Source organism: Anopheles gambiae, chromosome 3 (genome assembly GCF_943734735.2).
Source record: "Anopheles gambiae chromosome 3, idAnoGambNW_F1_1, whole genome shotgun sequence".
NCBI lineage: Eukaryota > Metazoa > Arthropoda > Insecta > Diptera > Culicidae > Anopheles > Anopheles gambiae.
Window position 1 is genome coordinate 6640599 of NC_064602.1, and position 17000 is coordinate 6657598.

Genomic DNA, 17000 nt, shown 5'->3' on the forward strand with positions numbered 1-17000 from the left:
AAAAGCAATTTAATTTAATCATTCACAGAGCGTCGTTTGCAGAAACAGATGAAGCACAACAGATTGCAACAAAGCAAGGGCCGAGCATAACCAAAGAAATCTGAATACCACAGAGAGAAAATGTTCTTTCCATCTACAGCTCTGTCCTTAGTCTTGGGTCTTGGGTTTATAGATACCAATTTGTCGTAGAAAAATGGCATTAAAAAGAAGCAAAATGAATCTTCCCAAGCACAAACCTCTGCTCCGAGAACAGATCCCAGTTCCACTCACAGACACAATTCTAGATTCAAAAACAAAATAAGAAATCGAAAGAAAAAATGGTGAGATAAATTTGCTACTTCCTGCCCCGTTCCCGGGGATGGTGAAACGGTATCGAACTCTCATTTGAAGGCCCTCCAAATGCTCCCATGCTACCCCCTTTAGATCGTTCTATGTTTGCATTTGGTTGTGGCTTGTTGTGTTTGCTTCCCGCCACTCCGTTTCCCGAAAGGAAGCAACATTTTATTTACCGTTTCATAAATCGCACCTCGCGATCGATCGCATTTCCCCTGGTTTCCTCGTGCGCCTTTTCTCGGTAAGGTATCCCGTTGCATCTCCCCTTGTTTGGGGCTTGCTTTGCGCGTACCGCTGAAGGGTAGAGGATAATTAAAGCGAAATTCCGAACGCAAAGCACCAGAGCACAAGTGAAGATTATTGCGCTGCACTTTTGCTTCGATTGTAATTCGCACCGACTAACTATAAGCCCAATCGTACGATTTCCCAAGTAGATGTAGGAGCAGCCGAGAGAGAGAGGCGGCGTGGAAATTACTCCATTCGTGTGAGCACTGGAGAAGGAAGAGAACAGCAAAACCTGATCCGCGCACCATTCGCAGTGTGTGTGTTTTTGCGCAGGTGAATGTTGAATGAAACGCCGCCAAATGAGGCATAAAGCTTGGGCTGTGCTAAAATTAATACCCCTCATTCTTGCCATTCCTGGCGCGCACACACCATTCGGTGTTAGTGGTTTGGGATCGATTCCTCTCGCTGGTTTGGCGGGGTTTGTGGGTTTTGCGGTGAGCTGGGAACAGAAACATCTGAAGAATTGGATCACATGTTTGTTCCCAGCCTGCATTGCAGCGTGGCCGACTGCAAAGCAATGTGAGAACTGTAGTTACTCGTGTTTGATTTTGTGGTAATAATTACATCTCGTTAGATGGAAGAGTGGAGTGTGGTTAAGATGACCTTCTTTTGACCTGATGATAAGATTTATTTTTGTCATTCAAGGATGACAGTTTGAAGGAATTATAACCGTGAATGCTTATTAGAATTTAACTAAAAATCTTCATTGGAGATGCATCTCCAAAACGGAGAGGATGTTACGAGGCTTGCAACTCCTCACCTCGTAAGCTTCTCGTTTGATAGCTCATTTTTCAGGGCCATTTAATACGAAACCGGCACTGGCACTTCGGCAGAAGGAGCTTCGGTTCGGTAGATTTGGCCGGATTTTATATGGTTGAGTTGCTTGCCATGTACACATGTTTGCATTATTTATTTTAAGCTTACTTCAACTCCTCCGATGCTGTTGTGCTGTAAGCGTGTAAGCGATTTGTTAGTGACCGTTTTGGATGATTATTTTCCTCGAGGGGTAGCACGTTCATTAGCTCATTAGTTGTTGGGTGTTGTGTTTCTAATTAGGAAATTAAATTTTACCTTTGCGTTACGCCAATGGCAGCGATAATATCAGTCAAGGCTGCAAGGCTGCAGTCCAGTCATTTATCACGTAGTAGAAGAAGGGTAATTATCATAAAGATATTTAAAAAGACATATTTTCGTCTGTTTGTTTGGGGGGAAAGCTTGTGTGTTTCGAGGTTAAGACCTATTGGAAGGAAGATTGTTGCATATTTAGAATATTGCGTCATTAAATTCAGGGCTTGATACATTAAAAATGCATCTAATCTTACGAAAACAATGAATAACCCTAGGCTTAATTAGAGCTCAACCTTCCTTGCACCCTCATAGACCCATTCAAAAATACAATAATAAAACAATATAACTCTCAACGTATAAAGCTCCCCAACGGAATCAAAAAAAAAAAAAAATACAGGAATGCTTCTGCTTTCTCTCAATCCCACATTCTTCCTGCCGTCCAATTTCACCGTCAGACCGGGTTCGTGGCTCATCATTTCACCCGCACCATATTGCACCCGGCTTACCTGTGGGCATGATCCCTCCTCCCACTCCCAGCAAGTGGCGGCGGCAGCTAGAGAAAAGGTCAACAGCCAGAAAATGATCGGGCGGACCATGCTCAGCAATCTGCATGTGCGGGAATTCGGACCTCTCCCGCCTGGAGGCAAGTCGGAAGAAAGCATCTTATGTGTGTGTGTGTGGTGTAAGTGGTTGTGGTGGGCGATTTTGAAGAGGTTTTTCCTCTCGCCGGAACATCTTCGCTAGTGGTCGACGGGATTGTGGGGAAGATCATGGAAGATGGGGAGATATAATTCTCCACAGCATCCAGCGCCATGTGTTACGGTAGAAGAGATTTTCCTAATTTGAAAGCACACGATTTTCCATCCCCCATCTGTGTGTGTAGTTCCCCAGGAATGATGGATCATGATGCGCCTTCAAGATGCGCCACACGATCGCGGGAGGACCACTTAGACACACCGCCAAGAGTCCAGCGTTGATCGTGGTCTGGTGTCTACACTCGGTAGTGTCTCGGTACTTTCCAAACTCGCCTGCAAGTGGCGGTCGTAGCGAAAGCGAAGACGTAAAAACCTCCCAAGACTCGGTAAGATTCCATCATTATCACCCGAAAAAGGCGTTTGATTTGCCGCGGCTTCAAGCGCCCGGAGGGCCGGTCGCACACCGGGGAAGTGTAATAGAATGAAATGTAAATTAGTCTCACCGTACGTGACTTTTCACGACACACGATTCACATTCTTTCCGGTGGTGGTGGTGGTTGAGAGCTGAAGTGAGGGTTCCCATTTCGCGCACATGTTTGCGCCCCACGTTTTGGGGTTTGCGTATCATCACGCAAACGTGACGCACGGTGAGATTGGGAAGAGTTCGTTAAATGGAAGCCGGATGGGGCCTGCTGCTAAATGTAGCCCACCGTGTCTGTGTGTGTGTTTGATTGTTTGCTTAATGTCTCCTTCTGAAGTAGGTTAAATCAACCGAGTCCGGGGAGCTTCTTTATGTCTGGAGCGAATTCCACAAGAAGCTGGGCAAACTCTCAACTAAAGCGTTTAACGAGTTTTATTGTTTATTCATGCGTTCGTTTCCATTTTTCTTTCCTTTGCATTTGACAACGCCCAAACAGAATCTGCTGGCCGAGCTACGGGCACTGAAAGAGGCTAATCAGCGGCTAAGCGATGACAATCAGGAGCTGCGAGATCTGTGCTGCTTCCTGGACGACGACCGGCAGAAGGGACGCAAGCTGGCCCGGGAATGGCAGCGGTTCGGCAGGTACACGGCGAGCGTTATGCGGCAGGAGGTCTCCGCTTATCAGGTAGGTTGGATGAGATGAGGTCCTCAAAGGCCTCGAAATGACATCCTCAATATGCTGATGTGTGTATCATGTTTTGTGTTTTGGAATTGTAGACGAAACTGAGACAGCTGGATGACAAGCAGCAGGAGCTGATCCGTGACAATTTGGAGCTGAAGGAGCTGTGCCTGTATCTGGACGAGGAACGAAACAACACAGGGGGTCGCACGGCTACGGTCTGCTCTAGCTGTGGTAATTCGGGCAATTCGGCCGTCCCGCTTCGAGACGACGGTGATGGCAGCAGTTCTAGCACGAACGCCGACGAGAACCTGCACAACATTGCGCAGTTTGGACGTAATGGAATGGTAAGTTCTTGTGTGGAATACGCTTTATGGAAGAGCTGAAATCTTATATGGTTTCTTTTTCGGGTCTTCCTCCTCTCAACTCCAATATAGGATCTAAACATGCGATCGACCCTAAGCGATCAAACGCTTCAGTACGTCCGGGCACTTGAGTCGAGGATACGGCAGCTAGAGGAGGAACGAGCGGTAGTACTGAACAATAGTGCAACGACCACCGCCGGTGCCACAACGAACGGCACAGGGCAGGTGACAACGACCTCCTCCCATCCCGATCCCATCTCCGGCCGTCCGGAAGCGGTCGTACGAGCGTTGCAGGTTTTGGAAGTACGCGAGCAGCTAGAGCGGGAACGAATCGGCAACACTCCACCGGATCAGCTGGACGACGGCGAGAAGGCACTGGTACGCGAGATGTGTAACGTTGTGTGGCGTAAGCTGGAGGACGCGCCCAACACCGGTATCGATCAGCACGTCTAAGCACGTGGCGTGGGTTACGGCTGGCGGACAGAGAGGCAGAAAAGTGAGGCTTACACTGATGCATACTCCTCATTTTTATTTCGAAATAGGACGATGTACAAATTAATTATAGCGAAGAAGGGGGGAATGTAAGGCACACAAATGGCAGGAGCACTCTGACAGGGTTTTAGATGGGACGACGATGTTTGGACGACACGAAGAAAGAGGGCAGGTTGAGTCAGGAAGAGTTCGATTTTATTTGAGGCCTAGAGTTCCTAGAGAGCGATCTTGCCGATGAGGGCAAAATCCACTCTCCACGCGTATCATGACTAAGCGCAATGATGGTGATGATGATCAGCGGGAACAGCTTACAAGAGATCGATGGTTGTGTTTGCTTGAGTGGGTCCTTTGATCCTTGCGCTCTCTTCTATCGTCCTTATTGCTGTCCCTATATCTGTGTGAGTGTGTGCATTGATTGTGTCCGTGGAGAAGTTGTACAAGCTTTAGTGATAGATATTTATCGGCGGCTTTCCAAGAGCAGCTATGCCTTTCTTATGTACACTAGCCAGCTCTTTATCAGGCTATCAGGTTTAGGCGTCTTGTAGCGTGCAGGGTGTACAAAAATGTTAAATGTTTGTCTATGTTCGGTGTGTTGAACGTATCTAAAAAGGTGTATGTGTTATCTTGCGTAAGAGATTGTCGCTAGAGCTTACGTTTACGTGTTAGTTCTTAACACGTTCGATGTTGTATTTGCTTTATTATGCATGGGAAATAGATGAGGGAAGGGAATTTATATACAAACGTGTACAGTGTGGAGGTACGACTTCGGAACGATCAATCGGAACTATATACGATAATGATTTCTATGTTAGAGTGTTGTTTTATGTATGCTTTCCATTGCGTAGGCTTATACATACGTACGTATTAGGTGTATTTTTTATATATGAATATGAATAATATTTTATTATCATTATTAAACGCTTACAATTGTTATGTCAAAAAATGGGACGACACTGATGTTGGTTTTTTATTTGAAATATATCACAATAAACAAGTCATTGGATCGTAACTTTGAATAAAATGGGAAGTAATTTAAAGGAAGCCTAGATTACTTCCCATTACTGTAACTGTACTGATTACTGTAAAAATGCTATTTTCGAAAAACCTCGGATTTCTGTGGTTTTGTTTGATTTGATAATTTTTCCGTTAAATTCAAATAAGGTCTTCAAACTCACTAACAGGTGGCGCTAGCATCGCACATGGGAGCTTAGTTCAATGTTTCTACACGTTGATCGCTTGGCGCTGTAATCATTAGGAAGAACTGGTTCAAGAAAAATGAAAAACAGTAAACATTTTCAAACAAATTTGAACCGTATTTAAAAAATTGACCGTTTCAATTGTTTATTGAAGTGTTTCTCTAAATGTGATGGATCACTAGCTTCAAATTGCATTTTCTTACAATTATAAACATAACATTTAAAATCCGTTGATTGCTATTCGAGTGTTTGAGGTCTCATGAAATATGGTATCATTCTATAATCTGAAATGCGTGTTTGAGATGTAAGATGTTTGTTTGAATAGTTGAATTTGCAAGAGAATCTTTCAGATTGACACCGAAAAAATAATTGAATATCTATTTCAAGCTCTATCTTTCTTTCTGAAAATCTTCGAAATTGTTCCATTATTCCGGAAAAAATTATTTCATAACTCCTTAAGTTGATTTTGTATGTGTATTATTTATTGTTGGAAATAGTTTTATGCTTGCACAACATGCACTAAATACAACAAAGTTATCAACACAATGTACTGCACTTCAGCTTTAAACAATAACAATCGTTAGTCCTCTTCACACTAGTAATTGATTGCAGAAGATCTTACTGACCTCACTTTTCGCCAGCATCTTTGACCTCCGCAGTCTTGAACCACATTTTTCACCCTCTTGTTACATACCTCACAACATCAGTGATGAAGGGGAAATTGATGAAATAAAAAACCCACATCGTCGACATAACCTGCCAGCTCTTAACACAGCGACCTCTCGGAGGCGTACCGAGATCAGTTCATCAAACGTGTCACACCCGACACACTGTTTCACATGTTTGCCTGCGTACAACGAGCAGTCTTGACTTTCGTTTAAGAGGCAGCGCCCTGCCGGCCCACCTTCAGGCAGCAAAAATGTGCCTCACCTCGCCACGCGCCGCGAAGTAAACACCGATGCGGGATCGGAAACACTTTCCACCTGAGGGCAAACGTGCGGCGGTGTGACGGTTGATGGAAACCAGAAATTGAAAGAAAAGTGAAATTACTACACAAACCCCACTTGAACGCGTGTGTGTGTGCGCGCGCGGGAAGGAGGAAACAAGAGGGAAATAGAGAAAGAAAAAAAGACGACGACAACAACAAAGAAGCAAAAAAGGAAAAGAAACGATGCAATTGAAGGTGCTCACACGAAGACGAAGACATCAGACGAAGCTAATTCCCTTCGGAAGCGGCGGCTCTCTCAAGGTGGATGATGATTAGTGGTTAGTGGGTCTGTGGGTATATCTGTCGCGGGCTTTTTGTGCAGCAGCACTGTGTCTCTGGGTTGGTTTTTGCTTCTGCGTTGCGTTCGAGTGCTTTTTGTGGTATAGTTTTTAGCAGTTCCGTTGTTATTTTACGGTGGGCAATACACTGTCTGAGGTTAATTACGAAAAGTAAACAGAAGCTTACGATGGCGTTTTAGTGTTTTAGTGTGCTTTTCACCAGATCTATCAGCTCACATTTTTGGGGTTTTTTAACCATGACTTTGACGCGAAAAGAAGCAGCTTAAACCATCTGATCAGTGCCGCACACTTTTTGAAGCAATGTGCATCGACGCTTAAAGTAGGTCATGCAAGCGCACAGCCGGCCGTAAACCGCACGCAATACGCAACGGAACGAAAACGTGAAGTACGCAAACGGAATGGAAGGAAAGCGCCACTAAAAGCGAGCCGAGGTCGATGACACTGCGGCCACCTCGAAGGGTGTGCTCTGCCCTTCAAAAATCGATCCACAAATTCATCGAGCTGGAAGCGTTTTTTGGATCCCCGGACGCTGTTTCCGGACGAGAGAAACAATCATCTTTGTGTTTGCGCTAAAACGGTACCACCAGTACACCGGAACGGGAGGGGAGTGGGAGAAAGATTAACGACAAAGTGACGCCTTCACCGATCGATCAACTGGTGATGCATAGCCGTCGTTTATCATTTGCAAGTAAGATTTGAGGGGAGGAGGACGTCACCCACAGACGTGTGCGAGCGGGTTGAAGATGTTGCTGGCGCGGGAAATTAAATGCTTAAGGAGGAGGAGAAGAATTTTGTAGTTAAGATTTTCGGCGAAAATTTGAAGGAGACAACGGTGCATGAAATGTGATATCTGTAGGAGTAAAGTTTTAAATTATTAATATTTTTTAAAAGACAATTAATTAGACAAACTGGGAAGCAAACTTTAAAGGTTTTAATTAACCCTTCAAACATAATTGGTGACGTGACCAGGATATTTCAAGTAAATTTGTAATTTAATTACCATTTCAAGTGTAAACACGTCCTCTTCAACTTCGATCAATGTCTAGTGCTAACCAAAACAAACTCCTGAAGGGTCATTAGCACCCCGCGGGGGTTAGATCAAACCATTCCGATCCTTCTCTCAAGAGTGCTTCACGGGCTCGTTGTGGTGTTTCTCACTCAACGCCCCTTCGCGCGCGGGTTTGTTTAGTGCAGCATCCCACCGAAGCCTCGTCCGAATGCATCCGCTGCATCCAACATTCCCATTTAAACAAGCAGCAAAGCGTGCTGGTAAGCGCATAAACATTTGACCTTCCCGAACCTTGTCTAAGAGACCTGCGCCGAAAGGAAGGAAGTCGAAAAACGAGCAAAGAAATGATGATGATCTTTAAACTTGCATCGCTCGTCGCTCGTGGCATCGGGGCAGCTTGGTACGAAACGGTAGGCATGAATCATGCACGAGAAAGAAAGATCTCTTTCTCCCGGAGAGCATGAAAGCGATCGTACCGACCGGTGCTGATCGCGGTGGATCGGGTGTAGTAGTAGTATGCTTTAAGTGATCGTCTGGAACGGACGTGTCTGTGGATGGACACTCATGTGGTCGTGCTTTGAGCAAAAGAGGTTTGTTTTCGCGCGTGCTTGTGTGTACGGTGCAGTGAAGATGAAGTGCATCGAAGAGGTGTGCATCGATGCACATCTCATAACTCATTTCGCTAATGAGGAAAGGTGTTAATGGGAGGTTTTATGTGTATTTTGATGGGCGTGTGAAGATAAGCAGCGCGAACAGTGGGTGGTATTCGATTAATCAGTGAGATATCAAGCCGCGCGTGTAAGGTGTGAAGCTAACGAGACGAAACTAATGTTTTTTTTTAATTAAAAATTGATAAAATATACAAAATGCTATCAAAGAAAGCAGTTAAGATCAGGCATTTTGTACTTGTTTAGAAAAAAAAAATACAGACACACACGTCACGAAAAGGGAAACACATTCCAGCGTAAAACCAAACATTTCTAACTCTGTGTGGTCGTCCAGTGATTAAAAAGACATTATTTTTGTGGGTTACAAACACACCCTGGGATGCTTCCCCGCAAATGACCAACTTCTCAAACATACACACACGCACGCTCTGTTCCTTTCTGCAAAGACAATCCGACAAACTCTCTCGCTTCGGTCCGAGTCTCGTGCGCGTACAGTAATTGGAGAAAGTTTGTTGCAAGCCACAAACGTGCGTGTGTGTGCTTGAGTGTGTCTCTTGTGGGGATGCTGGTGCTGCTGCCGCGGGCAAAGGCGCAAGATAATGAGAACGTACGAAAGTGACAATTTTTGCGTGCGGTCGTGGTGGTGTGGTGGTCAAGGAGGTGCCTTCGGACTTCAATCAATAGTTCGTTCCGGGTCTAATGCTTTCTGCCAATAATAATTGACTGCTGATTGGAAGTTGATGAAAGCGTAATTAATTGCCAATACGATTGTGAAGGCTGCTTTCTGTAAAGGGAGTGTCTTGGAATGTACTTAATTTCCTTTTTTTTTGTTACTTTGTGTGAAGGTTACAGAATGAAACTGAATTAAATTATGTTCCTTTGCAAATATTGGCTTAATTAAGTCACTAGGATATTCATAGGGGATGTAGGGCATCCAATAAAAAAATGCATTTAATTTCAAGCAATTTCCATTCCCGTATTATAAAATTGTTTTTCTCTTGCGATTAATCGAAAACACAACCACACACACACACACACACACACGCCCTCCACTCAACATGTCAACAAGCTTTATTTTAATATGAAATACGTTTTGCCCCCGCAACAAAAAAGCTCTCTTCCTGATAACACCCATACACTTTTGCAGAAAGAAAAACAATAAACAACCCTCGTTGTGTGTGTGTGTGTGTATGCTTCCCAAGTAGTTAGGTTGGGCCAAAAATTTACGAGCTGAAAATTGGTCCGCTCCTTTACATCCACCCTGGCCGCCACCGGTCCGCTGGTTCCGTGATAAGAACTTTGGGAGGCAGCAAAATTTCATCACCGTGTGCACTGTGTGTGTGTGTGTGTGTGTGTGTGTGTGTGTGTGTGTGTGTGTGTGTTTGTGGTATAATTTATGCATTCATTTTTATGCTGCCGCTATCCGCCGCATACCGTTACAGTGGTTCGCGTGCGTGTGTGTATGGGGAAAATTGTTTTCCCGCTGGAATATTGTGCCGGTCAAAAGTTGGTACTACACGGTAGCGTGTTTGTGTGCAGCGGTGTTTTATTTAGTGGTAATTCAAAAACAACAACCTCTCCCATGTGTGTGTGTGTCTGTAGGTAACATTTTAAAGCGATATACACACACTCCCAGTAAGGGCGGTAATGCCTAAGTTTATGAGTGAAAAGGTCGTTAAAAGAGCACCAAAAAAAGCTCGTGCTATTTAAGCTACTGGTGAAGCCTAATTAATGCCTAAACGATTCAAATTGAGGAGCAGTTCCTGTTTATGAGCTGATGTGCTAATACCACTCAGGGAAAACGAAGAAGACAAAGTGTGTGCCAGTGTGAGTGTGCGTTTTTTTGAGTGAAATTTAAAAGTGCAATGAATAAAAGCAACCGTACGAATGCCGCACGGAAGACAACGCCGGTGGCTTAAATTTCCCTGTGACCTAATAAAAGTTTCGTTTAGCTGAGTGTGTGGTGGAAGTGGTGGAACAAGTTCAGCAGTGTCATTTCATTTTGTGACCTCATAATTCCTAATTATTATGTGCAAAAGCCAAAGTTGTTGTGTTGTGTTGTTAACGCGACTGCTCGAATGAAAAGACTTGAGCCCGCCAAGAATGCCAGTACCGGAATTTGGCCAGCGCTGAAAGCGACCGCAACCTCGAGGGCAACTGTACGAGAACGATAGACCACGGACGAGGGAAAGAAGGAGGGATTTACAACCTTCTTCAATATTTATTGCCTACTTTGAACGTGGACGAGTCGTTTTGAATTTGCATCGTCAGCATGACCACGGCACAGGAAAGCCGTTCCGCCGCTCGAGCCCGTAAGCGAAGAAAAAGGATTCACACCGGTTTGAGGTCACCGGTGCCGCTGGGTTTCGTTGTGCTGCTCGTAGGCCTCACGGTGGGAGGAGGACCCACCCCCGGCACGGCCGCACCTTCCCTGTCCGCCAAATCGTGGCCCTCGATGAAGACGTACGACATTTGGGGAGCGCCGGCGGGCCACCAGCAGGACACGGAGTCAGGGGCAAGGTCGAGCGATTCCTTTGACCTAGTTACGAACCGGTACGGCAACGGGACGGGAACCGGTTCGGTGCGGCGCAGCCGGTACAGCTACGGCGAATCGACCGGTGTCGCTTCCTTCTACGGTGACGCAAGCAGCCGGCCGCAGGGCGGCACAAGACGACGCTCCGGGAAAGGTAACGTTTGTTGGGGGGGGGGTTTGTAACGGAGGTGAAAGTTTTTCGCTAATCGCTGTGTATGTGAAATTCTTAGCCATCGGGGTTTGTCATTTGCTGGGAAGGGTGGGGAAGGAGCACATCTCCTTCCCGCCCCCCCCCCCCACGGGAAAGTGGATGAGCAAGATGGGGCAAACCGGATTCGATTGAGAGGGGGAGGGCAACGGGGGAGGTGTAACAACAGTTCGGAACTTGTTTCGTGTAACAGCATAATTGTAGTGTGATTGCATCGGATCGGATTGGCGTGGTTTGGCGATGTTTTGTTCCGCCGGCGGCAAGCAGCAAAGCAGGGGAAGATTGAAACCTTCGTGGCGAAAGTTCTGGATCTGGTCGGTTGAAGGTCACGGAATTAAAGCAAAATTAAAGGTTGGTTGTGTGTCTCTGTGTAGAGGGAAAATGTAGCGAAGATCATTGAATGGAAATGATGATTTAGATAGTTTTGATAGATTTTTCCTTCAGATTATTTCTTAAGCAACCAATAATATTTATACAAGCATAAGTAAAAACATACAGGTTACATATTCATAGGGTTTCCCAGGAGTTCTCATAGCTGTGAGGCGCTTTATTGACTCTTTCTTAATTGAAATGAACTTAATGTAATGGGAATGGGACTCTATAGCACCCTTGTTGGACAATTCTAATAGGAATTCCCAAGTAGCCTGTCCAAAAAGGGTGCCATAGAGTCCAATTCCCATCATACGAAGTTCACTTCCAATAGGAAGGAGTCAAGGAAGTGTCCCACAACAATGAGAACCCCTGGAAAACCCTGTAAATCTTGAAAAAGTACAATAAAAGTTCCTTCTGGTTTGTTATCCCCGTTGACAAAAGAACAGAATATGGTCTCACTCCTTGGTAGAGGTTAGTCTTTCTCAGTCTCAATTTTACCCATAGCAGTATAGTCATCTCACTGCTAAAAAAGAATGTTCCAAATGAAAATATCGAGCAATGTTTTGAACAATTGAAAGAGAATGTAAATTCTCAAATTTTTCAGTGCAAAATGGAGTTAGAAGTGGAATTTTCATGGGGGATAAATGTTAAGTATTTTCCTTAAAAGTAGATAAGAAAGACGATCATTTCAAAAGTGCTTCAAATAGTAGACTACAATTTGAAGCATAACTATAAGCTTATTGAGGAGAGTAATTAGAGAAGTATGTCTTTTATCAGATAGGAATGCATATTATACTATGAAAGACCTTACAAGATTCCTATTGCTTAATATAAAAAAACTCAACAAAAGCGAATTTAATCTGTATTACAGCATGAACTACCTCGAGCAAGCTACCACCTATCACATCTGGTAAAAGAAACGATAAACAAATTTGTTTTTGCACGAAGAAACCAATGCTTGTTGAACTTTTCTGATACTGACCAAAAGCAAGGCATGATAAATCGACGTGCCAAGGGAGCGTAATATAGTTAGCATTCAAAAATTAGCCTGCATGCTTTTAACATTGATTAATGATCTGTGCATCTCCTTTATTAAAACACACCATTTTACAAACAGTGTGCTGAATATTACACTCCAACGCGCACACACTCACACACACACACACACACACGCACACACACAAAATCCTCTTGCTAAAAGCTTCCTAAAATCCACTTCGCCATCCTGCTGTGAGCAGGAACTGAAATGAGCCAGGAAGTTAAATCATTACTTACAAGGCGATTCAAACTACACAGAGCCACCCTGTGTACGAGGTGCACTCACGCGCTGCGATGCACCATTCTGCGATGCAGCACAACTAAGTAAGTGAAGCAGAGGTTTTTGGAATGAGAAGTTGATGCACCAAGCGCCTGCAGCCGATCGTTCGGAACGGGGAGGAGAAGGTTTTGGTAGTTGGTTAAACAGATCTGACACCAAATTAACAAACGACCGACGGGTAGAGCGACCGTCCGACCGTACCAGAACCACGGCCCTGTACAGTGGCGTAATGCTCCCTGGAAGAACGCAGCCGTGTGGTTGCCGGGCAAAACAATAACAAAAATAAGCTACCTCAGGCCGTTTGGTAGAGGCACTACGATGGGAAGGTGGGGCCTAGAAGTAGAGTTTTGTAATGCTGTCGGTAGTAGTACTAGCTGTTGAACAAGCTAAACACGTTTACCGTACACGCTGCAGGAATAGAAGTGCAGTGCAGGAGGACAAAGTTTGTGCTGGCTTTCTTCGTGCTGAGGTGTGGGTCGGGTCGGGATTGAAGGTATAGGAGACGCTTGATAGCGTAAGTTCACATTCTAGACACGACGTCCTACATGGCGTTTGGTTGGTTAGCAGTTAGCAGGATGGAAGACAAGGGAAGGCTGGAGACACTTGTTTGCTCTGCACACGTTTGGGCATGCATGCTAGAAGCCGTCGTCGTCGTCTTGGGATGTGGAGAAGACGGCGTGGTTAATTGGGTGCTGAATAATCCATGGTGCGAGCTAAAGTAATCGTAAATGGGTTGCTGAAGGTTCTGCACGGGCGCACAAGGGCTCTGCTGGTGAGAAAAGCCGATTTAAAGCACCGATAGAGGGGGAGCAAGCTTGCTGGAATCATTTATTTTGAAAGCATCATCTAACTAGCATTTGTGAGGTCAAGTTTGATGCTAAAATGTTCCGAGAATGCAGTACGCTGCTGCGGGCAGCTTTAATGCACCTTTGGCAGGTTTGAGCAGCAGTGGAGGGAACGTTCTAATGGCCCATCAAATGAACTCCCGTTGTAACCTTTCATCCCAGAAAGCCAGAAATAGGATACAAACAGCCTCGCCCCCGGCTAAGCAAATAGCCTCGATGCATTCCCGTTCGTTTGCTTCGTCCATCCGAAAACAGATCAGCATTCGGGTGAGGTGGGAGCAAACACTACGTATCGAGACAACACGTCCTCATTACCCCCTCATAAGGCTCATGAATAGTTAAACACACACGTCCTTCTCCCCGCCCGTAGTTTCTCCCTGGAGGCATTCGACGCCATTAAGGATGCCGGATTTTGATACCTTCTCTCTCTCTGACTCTCTCTCTCTCTCTCTCTCTCTCTCTCTGTGTTTCCTTCGTTTTCAGTGCTTAACTTCCTGCCGGTACCGGTCGATGACGAATGCCTGTCGGATGATGGCCGCCGGACGGGCATGTGCATGAACGTGTACGAGTGCCGCATAGGGGGCGGAACGGCACGGGGCCAATGTGCACTCGGCTTCGGTGTGTGCTGTGTGTGTAAGTATCTACGGCGGTGGCGTGTGTTGCTCAATATTGCTTGCTTTTGAACGGCATTTCTCTATTCCCAGTCGTTGCCACCTGTAACGAGGAGATTGTGAACAACATTACCTACTTTGTGTCGCCCTCGTTCCCCGGCATCGTGCCGAAGGATCTGGGCAGCTGCAAGCTTAAGATTAAGCTGATGAATCCCGACATCTCGCAGCTCAAGTTTGATTTCATCCACTTCGCATTGGTATGTAACTGGGCGTCTTTATTGAAGCTCATCAATAACCAAGTGACCTCTCGTGCACAGGGTCAGCCGAATCGACGAACGGGGGTGTGTGAAGGCGACCTGTTCCGGCTGATTGGAGGCATCAGTCCGTTTGATCTGTGCGGGCAAAACTCGGGCCAACATCTGTACTACGATTTGAACCCTAAAAGCCGTGCCGAGGAGCCGATTGAGCTGGAGATGAACTTTGCTTCCAGGTCGTTCGCACAGCGGCTGTGGGAGATTCGTGTGTCGCAGATCCCGTTCAGTCAACGGTCGCCGAGCGGATGTATGCAGTACTACACCGGATCGGAGGGGCTGATACAGACGTTTAACTTCGCGGAGAATGGGCGGTATCTAGCGAACCAAAACTATCGTGCCTGCATTCGGCAAGAGAAGGGTATGTGCTCCGTATCGTACGAACCGTGTGATGATCAATCGTTTCGGATTGGATTGCCGGGTTCGGGCGGACAGGGAGCACCTGGAGGAGCAGGAGGAGGCCCTCTAGGAGGCATCGGATCGCCAGGAGGATCGGCGGGACCAACCTCCGGAACTGGACCGTTTTCCGATCCATCGTTAGCGGATGATCCTCTTGCCCCTGCGGCCGATATCCCAGTGGAAACTTCGCCAGTTGCAGATCCAGTCGTGGAAGCACCATCTCCAGAAGCACCAGCGGCGGATTTGGAAACGGCAGCCGATGAACCAGTACCGGCAGAGGAAGATCCCGAAGTCGCCGCCGATGAGCCAGCGGCGGATGAGGAAGGCTCAGGAGGTGGCGGTGGTGGATTCTTCGATGGGTTCTTCCCATCGTTTTTCTCTCGTAGCATCTTCGATGAGGAAGAAGAACATATCAAAGCTCCGAAAAAACGTAAAGGTAAGGCCATGGCACGAGCCGACTGGCACGCTCGTCAGTTCGATGGCATCAACTGTCTCGATCGGATCACATTACCGTGCATCGTGGAGGATTTCATAGGCGTAGGGATGGGAGATTTGCCCAGCTGCCGACCGGTACACTGCGGTAACTCACTGTGCCCGCCAGGAGTTTCACCGTGTCGGGTGGAGACGTCCGTCACACCGTTTCGGCTCGGAATACACTTTGGCGAGGGAATCGATCGAGGTAGTCCGGAAGATAATATCGGTGCGTGTATCCGGTACAATCAAATTCCTTGTGCGGGATAGACTGTGTGAGCGAGTGCTTCATGATGTGTACAGGAAGGAGAAGAAGTGAGAAGTCTGTAAAAAAACTAGGTTGTAGCTGTGTCTGTAGTCTGGGTGGTGAGTGTGCTGAATGTATTTATTTGCCATGAACGAGTGCGATGAAAATGTAGGTTAGTACACGTGTAGACAGTAAGTGGTACGTCCAAGAAGAGAAGTATTAGGTTAATGTGTAAATCGTCATGCGACTTTGGCTTGGTTCGAATGCACTGCATTTCATTAATTCTTCATCACATCACTCTTCTTAATATGAAAATGCATTATAGAATAGATCTCTACCACTGCACCACACGATTAGTAATGTACTGTCCTGCACTGGAGGTTTTAGTTGAACGTATATTCAGAGTTCCTATCGACAGGAACTCAAACAATAGCCTGGACACTGGCTGTACCATAATTTATTTTAGAAATAAACAAACAAAGATGACAGCTTTGCTAAAATAAAGTAATAACCAACTAAGAATTGAGTTGTGTAATGCGTGTTGCATACCTTACGGCGCAATGTCATGTGGATTGCATAGTTTGAGGCGGTTTTTGTTGCTGTTTTATATTTAGTCGACGCTATCTCTGAGCTGCTTTACGGTTCAAAAGATAAGGATTTTCCTCCGTAATCTTCACATCATAATCTTACGACTTAATAACCCTCCGATCGACCTTTTCCATCACAGTTCAATCATCTCGTGATCGTCATATCGTCGCAATAAAACGATGCCATGAAAATGTGCTTCCAATAGAGAGAGAGAGAGAGAGAGACAGTGAGAGCGAATCGCATATGAAACAACAGCATGAGCACCTTTTCTTTTACGAGTCCTGTTCGTTTAATGTAAGCCGAAATATGGTCCCCATTCGTTATGGGGCGACGACCAGCGACGACAAGAACACTCCTCAGCTGGGTGGTTGTGGTGGTGGAGAAGAAATAGGAAACCACGCTTTATGCGACGGATGGCAGTAAAACATAATTTCTATCACTTCACCTCCACCAGAGTGTGCGGGGGTATGCGACCCGGCACGTTACCGCACGTCGGGGAAGAAAGACACGTGAAACAATTGATTGTGGCAGTTTATGTAGGTTAAGAGCATTCCGTTGTCATAAAGGATTCGGAAGTCTGGCAAGGGTGTGCGTGTGTG

At 45.9% G+C, this 17000-nt stretch overlaps 2 protein-coding genes across 5 annotated transcripts in view; both read left to right on the forward strand.

Annotated features, from left to right (window-relative positions):
* Window positions 1-5281, forward strand: part of LOC1277773 (methylcytosine dioxygenase TET) — a 43878-nt gene extending 38597 nt beyond the window's left edge. The window contains exons 3-5 of the mRNA XM_061656012.1: window positions 3299-3487; window positions 3580-3828; window positions 3919-5281. Coding sequence (XP_061511996.1) covers window positions 3299-3487; window positions 3580-3828; window positions 3919-4299 — 819 coding nt within the window. The 3' untranslated portion in view covers window positions 4300-5281. The remainder of the gene's footprint in view (window positions 1-3298; window positions 3488-3579; window positions 3829-3918) is intronic.
* A 2982-nt stretch (window positions 5282-8263) lies between these two features.
* Window positions 8264-16335, forward strand: LOC1277772 (uncharacterized). Of its 4 annotated transcripts, none has more exons than XM_061658821.1 (5): window positions 8264-8420; window positions 9941-11185; window positions 14258-14407; window positions 14479-14642; window positions 14703-16335. In XM_061658821.1, the coding sequence occupies exons 2-5, from the start codon at window positions 10771-10773 to the stop codon at window positions 15834-15836; spliced, it is 1863 nt and encodes a 620-aa protein (XP_061514805.1). In that variant the 5' UTR covers window positions 8264-8420; window positions 9941-10770; the 3' UTR covers window positions 15837-16335. The 4 variants fall into 4 exon arrangements, with proteins under 4 accessions (XP_061514805.1, XP_061514806.1, XP_061514807.1 ...); XM_061658822.1 differs by having other exon boundaries at window positions 10101-11185; XM_061658823.1 differs by having other exon boundaries at window positions 10259-11185.
* The last annotated feature ends 665 nt before the right edge of the window (window positions 16336-17000 follow it).

What these genes read in the sequence shown, in the direction of transcription:
- LOC1277772 (XM_061658821.1), top strand. Translation starts at nt 10,771, where the DNA reads ATGACCACGGCACAGGAAAGCCGTTCCGCCGCTCGAGCCCGTAAGCGA. An exon ending in AAGACGACGCTCCGGGAAAG is followed by an intron (nt 11,186 to 14,257) that starts GTAACGTTTGTT and finishes CTTCGTTTTCAG; the next exon opens with TGCTTAACTTCCTGCCGGTA. An exon ending in ATTTCATCCACTTCGCATTG is followed by an intron (nt 14,643 to 14,702) that starts GTATGTAACTGG and finishes TCTCGTGCACAG; the next exon opens with GGTCAGCCGAATCGACGAAC.